This window comes from Argentina silus, assembly GCF_951799395.1.
Source record: "Argentina silus genome assembly, chromosome: 1".
Taxonomy (NCBI): domain Eukaryota; kingdom Metazoa; phylum Chordata; class Actinopteri; order Argentiniformes; family Argentinidae; genus Argentina; species Argentina silus.
The window spans coordinates 472866-483154 of NC_139655.1; the positions used below are offsets into that span (position 1 = coordinate 472866).

Sequence of the window (10289 nt, forward strand, 5' to 3'; positions counted from 1 at the left end):
TAAACAATCTACGTCACGCAGATTTCAGCCACAAAGCACGTCCGGGTCACGGAGTTTCGGAATTAGTCAACAAATAAAAGTCCCAAAGTAATACATAAAAAAAACTGTGTTAAACCTGTATTTATTCATGATTTATGAAAAATACCTCTCTAAACATTAACAATGATTCATATTTGTTGATATTTAAGTGAAATCTGTATAAAATGTCGGTTTTAAAACATGTTTCAAGGTCAAATAAATGCAGCCAATGCAAAGCACTGTATATGAAATATATATTGGCTTATAGCGCAAAACCTATTCTAGGTGCCGTGATAAATGTGTTCTAGGAAATACTCAGAAGAGTCTGTAGAACCTATATATATATATTCTGTCATATCATGGGGCACTGCATAATTGCAACTTCTGCTGGCCTCTTGCTCCGCCCACACCATTGGCCACGATATTCTAGGCGCCGTGGTTAATGTAATGGAGAGAATGCTCTCTAGGTGCTCTGCTAACCAAATAACATTTGTTTTGGAGGGGCACTGTGTCGCACATCCAGCTGCACTAGATTTTCCACACCCTTCTAAGCCCCGAATGCAATACACTGTAATACACTGTACATACATGTTGCCCAATAGAGCAAAAAATATTCTAAGCGTGTATATATTCTGAAGCAGCTTTGACAGCTTTAAGTTCCTCCGTGTCCACATCACTGAGGACATAACATGGTCTCATCACACCTACAGGAGGCCGAAGTTTAGAGCCGAGCTGCCGGTGTGAAGATGTCGCGACGGCACCGATGAGGTTTTTTTTTCAGGTCAGTCACCTCGTCAGAACAACCACCAGGAGGCGTCGTTGAGCATGATGGATATGTTTACAGTGTTTACATACATTGCCGCCTGACTGTGAAGAGCAGCTGATGAGTTGTTGTTTCAATTTGGATATAATGTTTCTCAGTTGATTCCGCGCATTTCAGCAGTAGGCTACTGTATATGGACACAGCGCTCTCACAAAGCAAAGAGCGCAGTTCATGTCATTCATTTTCTGTTCCTGCACCGCAAGTTCACGTTGAACATATTTTACATGATTTAAATGAGAACTTTCATGAATCAATCAAAAATGTTTACATGCCATGTGCAATGTCGAGAATAAAACACATAAACAGCTCTGATCATGAGAGCGTTGCATATATTTGTCAGTAGCTATGTCAATCTGATCTGATCACCCTTGCATTTTGGCTATTTGTCCAGGGACGAACAGCAGGAAGTATATTTTGCAAGGGGGTGCTGCCTAAAATGTTGTGACCCAGATAAAATGTTGCATATCACCTGTTAAACAAGCAATTCTGGTGAGTTTTTATGGGAGAATAACATGTGCTTAGTGCGAGTGAAAAGCATGAAATGATTGGGTCTTAATCAGCCCCTCCCTATTTGCAAGAAATGGTCAGCCCACAAACCCCTGCCCGATCACTCTGCTCATCCACCTCGGTTGGCCGTCTGACACCGCCGCCTCTACGTGGACCGCTGTAGACTGAAGACCCATCTCTTCAGGCTACATCGTGTCTGTCCCTCCTAAAGACCTCTTCATCCAACAAAAAAAGGAATTTGTCTTCTAACACTGTGACTGCCAGTGGTCCCTGGTCCTAGCATAGATTTGTTTTTCTTATGATGACTGATGTATAGATGATTCACTTACTTAAACAAATGTACTTGTTGAAAGTCACTTTGGACAAAGGCGTCTGCTTAATGTCTAAAATGTAAATGTAATGTAATGGTCATCCTGAGGAAGTAGTGTTCTCTGCTGTCCTCTAGTGGATAGAGGAGAGAACTACAACACTACTGTGTTTCAGTCACTCTTCTGCTTGTACATAAAACAGAACATGCACTCCACTTATAAGAATCACATCAGAACTGGTCAGGAGAATCCTGGTAACGATCTACACCCATGGACTCTTATGATGGACGGTTATCACTAGTTAATCACTAACGTCAGATGAGTCCTGTACATTTAACAGCATCAATATATGACTCATCAATCATTTGGGAAACTGAAGAAAGTTGAAAGTTTCAACATGAACCATGATTACAGACATCATAGACTTCTGAACATGTTCCTCTGAAGGCTCTATTTTCAGGAAGTCCAAACACATGTTGGCTGATTGTGTCGGCGGTAACAGGTGAGATTACCACAGCACTGGAGCGCTGTCTCACTGTGCTCAGGTGGGTGGAGTAGCGGTAACAGGTGAGATTACCACAGCACTGGAGCGCTGTCTCACTGTGCTCAGGTGGGTGGAGTAGCGGTAACAGGTGAGATTACCACAGCACTGGAGCGCTGTCTCACTGTGCTCAGGTGGGTGGAGTAGCGGTAACAGGTGAGATTACCACAGCACTGGAGCGCTGTCTCACTGTGCTCAGGTGGGTGGAGTAGCGGTAACAGGTGAGATTACCACAGCACTGGAGCGCTGTCTCACTGTGCTCAGGTGGGTGGAGTAGCGGTAACAGGTGAGATTACCACAGCACTGGAGCGCTGTCTCACTGTGCTCAGGTGGGTGGAGTAGCGGTAACAGGTGAGATTACCACAGCACTGGAGCGCTGTCTCACTGTGCTCAGGTGGGTGGAGTAGCGGTAACAGGTGAGATTACCACAGCACTGGAGCGCTGTCTCACTGTGCTCAGGTGGGTGGAGTAGCGGTAACAGGTGAGATTACCACAGCACTGGAGCGCTGTCTCACTGTGCTCAGGTGGGTGGAGTAGCGGTAAGCAGGTCAAGTACCCTCAGGTGTACCCCCTAGCGCCCCGGCCAGCGCCTGCGTTTGCTCTAAGGCTGGTTTTTACACCGTTAAACTAGGTCCCTAAGATCTATCAGTTATTGTATCAGTATCTCTATCTCTCTGTCCTTCTCCCCCTTCTGTCTCTCTATACATCTATTCTTCTCCTCCACCTGTCTGCTGAACTCCCTCTCTCGCTCTATCAAATATATTTTAATTTGTCTCTGTAACTCAGGTAGGACGATCTTCATCAGGTTTCTCTCTGCTTCAACTTTGGCCTCTCCTTCATATTTCTTCCTGATCTCCTCCATCTCCTGTCTGTGTCTCTCCTCTATTTTCAACCTCTCATTCTCTCTCTTTTCTCTCAATCTCTCCAACTCTTCCCTTCGATTGATCTCTATCTTTAGCTCCCTCTCCAACTCTTGTCTATTCTCCTCATCCCTCTCTTCTTTCACCTGTCTCTCCAGTTCACGTATACACTCACTGAGTGTTCTGATCTCTCCTTTCAGCTCCTGGATGACTCCCTCTATCTTCTTCAGAGAGTTCTGCAGCTCCTTCTCAAACCTGTCTTGTATCTCTCTCTCCTCCCTTGTTTTCCTCTCCTCTCTCTCCCTCTGTATCACTCCCTCCATCTCTCTGACCTGGGCCTCTGCCTCCTGGTAGGTCTGACTGCTGTAGAAGCTCTCTCTGTTTCCTGCCACCATCTCCTCTACCTGGTCCAGCAGCTCTGGGACCTGAGTGCCATGGGCCCTGTCCTTAATGTTGAGGACATGGTACCTGTTCCCACATTTCTCTACAAGCTTCTGGAGGTCCTGACTCCCTCGTGTTGAAATTACGTGTGGAAATCTGCCACCTCTGGCCACCGAGGTGAAATTCAGTTTGAAGTCCCAAATAAAACCTCCTCCCTCATATTAATATAACCCCTGAAATGGACTTGCAGTGTCAGACCTTAGTTGTGGCGTTTCTGCATGCCTGCACTATTCAAAGAGGCAGCCACCTGAGACAGAAAGGTGAAAACTCCATTCCATTATAAACAACCTGTGTCGCCTCTAGACACACAATTGTGTGTGTGTATGTGTGTGTGTGTGTGTGTGTGTGTGTGTGTGTGTGTATGTGTGTGGGTGGGTGTTATATTGTGCTTAAAGAATGTGCAGGGATGTATTCCAGTGTAATACAGCAATATTCTAGTGACAGTCATTATGTTAAATATTCTGTAATTGTCCAACCTGAAAGAGAGCGTATGATTTATCATCTCACGAAACATTCACAAGGCATGTTCTTCCTTTTCACTTTTATTTGACATTTTCATTACAGAACAGAAATGGATTCATATCAATTCAGTTAAAAACATTACTGTCCCAGAAGATAAATTCCTTGTGCAGCCAGGAGTTACAACAAATAAAAAATCACATTCTGTACACGTATGCATTGTAGACCCCACGGTCACCATGACAACACGATACAGTAGCCTTTTCATCCATGTATAAGAGCCCCCTGTTGGTGGTTTGATAGTATGACAGCTGCTTGGTCATCCTGAGGAATTAGTGTAACTATCGACACCCATGGACTCTGATGATGGAAGGTTATGTCCACTGTGTGTTGGTACAAGGCTACACTCAAATCACTAACGTCAGGTGAGTCCTGTACATTTAACAACATTAAAACAGTGTGGTTCACTCACAGTGATCAATACAGTGTGGTTCTTTCACCTCTCTCTCACAGTGATCATCACTCCCCCAGGCCCCCTCCCCCATCACTCCCCCAGGCCCCCTCCTCCCCCTCCCCCATCACTCCCCCAGGCCCCCTCCTCCCCCTCCCCCATCACTCCCCCAGGCCCCCTCCTCCCTCTCCCCATCACTTCCCCAGGCCCCCTCCTCCCCCTCCCCCATCACTCCCCCAGGCCCCCTCCTCCCCCTCCCCCATCACTCCCCCAGGCCCCCTCTTCCCCCTCCCCCATCACTCCCCCAGGCCCCCTCCTCCCCCTCCCCCATCACTCCCCCAGGCCCCCTCCTCCCCCTCCCCCATCACTCCCCCAGGCCCCCTCCTCCCTCTCCCCATCACTTCCCCAGGCCCCCTCCTCCCCCTCCCCCATCACTCCCCCAGGCCCCCTCCTCCCCCTCCCCCATCACTCCCCCAGGCCCCCTCTTCCCCCTCCCCCATCACTCCCCCAGGCCCCCTCCTCCCCCTCCCCCTCCCCCATCACTCCCCCAGGCCCCCTCCTCCCCCTCCCCCATCACTCCCCCAGGCCCCCTCCTCCCTCTCCCCATCACTTCCCCAGGCCCCCTCCTCCCCCTCCCCCATCACTTCCCCAGGTCCACTCCTCCCTCTCCCCATCACTTCCCCAGGCCCCCTCCTCCCCCTCCCCCATCACTCCCCCAGGCCCCCTCCTCCCCCTCCCCCCATCACTTCCCCAGGTCCATTCCTCCTCCTCCTCCCCCATCACTCCCCCAGGCCCCCTCCTCCCCCTCCCCCTCCCCCATCACTTCCCCAGGCCCCCTCCTCCCCCTCCCCCCATCACTCCCCCAGGTCCATTCCTCCTCCTCCTCCCCCTCCCCCCATCACTCCCCCAGGTCCATTCCTCCTCCTCCTCCCCCTCCCCCCATCACTCCCCCAGGCCTACTCTTCCCCCTCCCCCATCACTCCTCCAGGTCACTCCTCCCTCTCCCCCATCACTCCCTCAGGCCCCCTCCTCCCCCTCCCCCTCCCCCATCACTCCCCCCAGGCTCCCTCCTCCCCCTCCCCCATCACTCCCCCAGGTCCATTCCTCCCTCTCCCCCCATCACTCCCCCAGGCCCACTCCTCCCCCAGGTCCATTGCTCCCCCTCCCCTATCACTCCTCCTCCCCCATCCCCATCACTCCCCCAGGCCCACTCCTCCCCCAGGTCCCCTCCTCCCCCATCACTCCCCCAGATCCCCTCCTGACCTCCCCTCCTTCCCCAGCCACTCAGCATTGGGGACAGTGTATTTGAGGTCATTGTCTGTGTTGGGGAATCATGTCAGATTGTGGAGAAGCCAACTTGATGAGTTTCTCCTGACCCAGCCCAATACTCCCATCAGAACCCTTTGAACCCTCCCCTCTCTGACCAGTCTCTCCTCCAAAATGAAGTGAGCATCATTGAGCTCTTTTAAATTCTGTCTCAGTCTATCCATCTCCCCCATCTGTCTCTCTATCTCTCTGTTCTTATCTTCCTTCAGTCTCTCCACCTGTCTGTCCTTCTCCTCAATCTGTCTGCTGAACTCCCTCTGCATCTTGGTCTTTGAGATCATGATGTTCCTCTGTAACTCAGGTAGGACGACCTTCATCAGGTTTCTCTCTGCTTCAACTCTGGCATCTCCTTCATAGTTCTCCCTGATCTCCTCAATCTCCTGTCTGTGTCTCTCCTCCCTCTCCCTCCTCTCATTCTCTCTCTTCTCTCTAAATCTCTGCAGCTTTCTCTCCATCTCCTCCCTTCGACCAGACTCACTCTTTAGCTCCCTCTCCAGCTCTCTTTTCTTCTCCTCATCCTTCTCTTCTCTCACCTGTCTCTCCAGTTCAGTTGTTCTATCACTGAGTATTCTGATCTCTCCCTCGTGCTCCTGGATTACTCCCTCTATCTTCTTCAGAGAGTCCTGCAGCTCCTTCTCAAGCCTCTCCTTCACCTCTCTCTCCTCTCTCTGTTTCCTCTCCTCTCTCTCCCTCTGTATTGCTCCCTCCATCTCTCTGACCTGGGCCTCTGCCTCCTGGTAGGTCTGACTGCTGTAGAAGCTCTCTCTGTTTCCTGCCACCATCTCCTCTACCTGGTCCAGCAGCTCTGGGACCTGAGTGCCAAGGGGCCTGTCCTTAATGTTGAGGACATGGTACCTGTTCCCACATTTCTCTACGAGCTTCTGGAGGTCCTGACTCCCTGCTTGGAGAAACTCCTCTCTGCTCTGCTCTTTCAGACTGTCAGCATGGGTGAATAGAATGACAGTGTGTCCCCAACAACCCTCCCCAAACATCTCCTCCATTCTCTCCAGCGCCCCTCTCTCCTCCCCCTTAGAGGGCTCCACTGGGAGGACGAGGAGGAAGGCGTGGGGTCCCGGGGCAGACAGATGGACACAGAGCCCCACATACTGTCTCATCTCCTCCAGAGAGAGTCCAGGGTTGAACCAGTCTGGAGTGTCCACCAGCACCAGCCGTCTCCCACACACGTCCCCCTCTCTCCTCTTACTCCTCTGGGTCACTGCAGAGGGGCTAGCCTGGGCCCCAAACTCCTCTCTGCCCAGGATGGTGTTTCCTGCTGCACTCCTCCCAGCCCCAGTCCTCCCCAGCAGCACCAGTCTCAGCTCAGACACACTGGGAGACACTGGGGAGTCTGGACCGCTGCTCTCTCCTCCCACTGCAACACAACACAGGACAATGGTAACAACACATGCTGGAAATATACAGGATATATTTAATAATCAGGGGATATATTAAACACACTGACAAGAATATGAATAATAAATTGAGGGTATTGAAGGAATTGATCGTTTCGAGTGTGTTCTGAAAATCACAGTGTGGAATGTCAGGATCAGTAATGTTTTAGAGAGCAGCAACTACTTACTAGTAGGAGGAATCCACTCCATGCTGTGTCTCCTCCTCAGTGGCAGTGTGGGGTTTGTATCTGAGGTCTCTCCTCCCACTGCAACACAACACAGGACCAGTCAACATGCTGACATGTTGGGGTCACCACAACAATTACTATCAGAACTTCAAAGGAATGGAGAATTCTGATGGTAATGTAGTAAAACAAGTAGTGAAATAAAGAGTAGAACAAATGAGGATCAAGATGATGAGCTGTATGTAGCTGTTTCACACATCTCTGGCTGTGGTGATAACTCACTAGTTGGAGGCAGCTCCTTGCTGCGTCTCCTCCTGATGGGGAGTCTGAGGCCTGTATCTGAGGTCTCTCCTCTCTCTACAACAACAACAACCATTTCATTGTTAGAATGTTTAGAACCTTAAGGAACATTAGGAATTAGTTCTGTGTTCTGAGAGGAAAGAAACATAGAATTTGAAGCCTCTTGAAATCATGGAGGTTTCTCCATCACACTCACCAGTCATCTGGGCGGAGACCTCACTCTTCAGTCTCTCTACTTCAGTCTTCAGATCACATATCTGTTGTGCTGAAATTATAGAGGAAAACTAGGACATGAATTCTGTTGACAGTGGGCAGGAAAGCAATAACACTCATATCCACAAACATGGTACTGTTTAATGAGTATTGTACATACAGTCATTATTATATTATTATATTAATATTACTCTCTCTCTCTCTCTCTCTCTCTCTCTCACACACACACTTCAAATACTGTTGGACACAAACAAGTAATGATGTCAGTTGTGTGTTTTGTATAGCAGTGTTTGTTGGTTTGTTTGTTTTTCTAAAGAAATATTCCTTCAGGGACCCTATGTATCGTTTCAGTTCACTGAAACTATTTATATTTTCTAATATATTATACTTCTAATTCTATTTCTACAGTACACCTGACCTTATGTATATATCAACTAATCAATGACGAGATACACAGATTAAGCCTTATTATTACAGGATCATTAATCCTGGACAAAATGTGTCTTCAATGGAAATTTCCATTTTTGATTACTTTATCTTATGATGACTGATGGATAGATGATTCACTTACTTAAACACATGTATTTGTTGTAAGTCGCTTTGGATAAAGGCGTCTGCTAAATGCCATGAATGTAAATGTAAATGTAACAATATTATATCGTACATATAACAGTTTTTTTTCTTTCACATCTCACCAAGTTGTGTATTTTCAGTGTTCACATCCTCCACTTGTCTGTCTCTGTCTTTCAACTGCTTGTCTCTCTCTGCTTGCTGTTTGGTTAGTTCATCCAGTAGTCTGTCTTTCTCCTCTAGTTGTTGGTCCTTCTCTCCCAGTCTCTGGTTCCTCTCCTCTAGTTGTTGGTCCTTCTCTCCCAGTCTCTGGTTCCTCTCCTCTAGTTGTTGGTCCTTCTCTCCCAGTCTCTGGTTCATCTCCTCTAGGTGTTGGTTCTTCTCTCTCAGTCTCTGGTTCCTCTCCTCTAGTTGTTGGTCCTTCTCTCCCAGTCTCTGGTTCCTCTCCTCTAGTTGTTGGTCCTTCTCTCCCAGTCTCTGGTTCCTCTCCTCTAGTTGTTGGTCCTTCTCTCCCAGTCTCTGGTTCATCTCCTCTAGTTGTCCATCTCTTTCCTTTAGTTGCTTCTCTCTCTCTTCTAGCTGCTTGTCCTTCTCTTCTAGTTGTTTTCCCCTCTCTCCGAGTTCCTGCCTTTTCTCCTTTAGTTCACTGTTTTTTTCTGTTAGTAGTTTGTCTCTCTCTGCTAGCTGTTTGTCTTTCTCCTCCAGTTGTCTCTTACTCTCCTCCACCTCATTGGCAGTGTTCTCCAGTAGTCTCTCTTTCTCTCTCGCCTGCAGGGTCATATCAGCCAGCTGTGTGTCTCTCTGCTGAAGGTGTTTGATGTTCTCATTCAGTTGTGTTGTGGTTTTCTCCAGTCTGCTCTCTGTGTCCTTAAGTTGTCTGTTCATCTCCTCCAGAGTCTTATTCTTATCCATCAGTTTGTCCCTCTCCTTGAGAAGTTTGTTGTCCATCTCTGAAGGGGATTTGAACACATGATTTATTGACTGTTGCATAAGCAGGAAGAACATATAGATTCACTCATGTTTAGATTTTTATCATTCAATCAAAAATGTAAAACACACATTGATCATTTCTCTCATCTACACTTCTCTGGCAATCAACAGCCATCTGAGTTGAATAAACTAACTCTTTACTATTACTTTACTATTACTTTACTATTACTTTACTATTACTCCATTACTCTATCTCTATTATCTCTATTATCTCTATTATCCAGACTATAATTCTCCTCCAGACTCTCTCACACTTACCAAGCAGAACAGCTGATATCTCTCTCTTCAGCTTGTCCTCCACACTCTCGTTCCTTAACCACCATGCAGCGCAACCTGGATCCATGTTAGGAGAAACTGAGAGGTGAGTTCTGTGTAACAGACTACAGCACATCAACACAAGGCAACACACACTAATCAAATACCTCCAGTTACTCAATCTCCTATCTCAGTCTATCCAATGACCATGTCCACCAGAGGAAGAGCTTGTGAGAATGTGGGGAACACTTTACTGAGAGAGGTGATAATGTAGCATTCATAAAGCATTCATTAAGCCTTTATATGCATGACATAAAGAGCCATAGTGGCCTATATAAGTTAATGAAGCATTCATGAAGCATAAAGCACAGAGAGGGATGGAGGGAGGGAAGGTTGGTGGGTGGGTAGAGGGAGGGAGTGAGGGAGGGTAGAGGGAGGGAGGGAGGGTGGGTAGAGGGAGGGAGGGTGGGTAGACGGAGGGTGGGTGAGTAAAGGGTGGGAGGGAGGGTGAGTAGAGGGAGGGTGGGTGGGTAGAGGGAGGGAGGGAGGGTGAGTAGAGGGAGGGAGGGAGGGTGAGTAGAGGGAGGGAGGGTGGGTAGACGGAGGGTGGGTGAGTAAAGGGTGGGAGGGAGGGTGAGTAGGGGGTGGGAG

General features: G+C 48.4%; 1 protein-coding gene across 1 annotated transcript; it reads right to left on the reverse strand.

Moving 5' to 3' along the window:
• Window positions 1–5670: 5670 nt before the first annotated feature.
• On the reverse strand, window positions 5671–9684 carry LOC310803531 (uncharacterized protein). Its single transcript, XM_083668346.1, has 6 exons — window positions 9636–9684; window positions 8519–9343; window positions 7807–7875; window positions 7593–7667; window positions 7314–7391; window positions 5671–7106 (listed from the first exon to the last, which is right to left on the reverse strand). Exons 2-6 carry the CDS (start codon window positions 9339–9341, stop codon window positions 5740–5742), a joined length of 2412 nt encoding a protein of 803 aa, XP_083524472.1. The 5' UTR covers window positions 9342–9343; window positions 9636–9684; the 3' UTR covers window positions 5671–5739.
• Window positions 9685–10289: the final 605 nt, after the last annotated feature.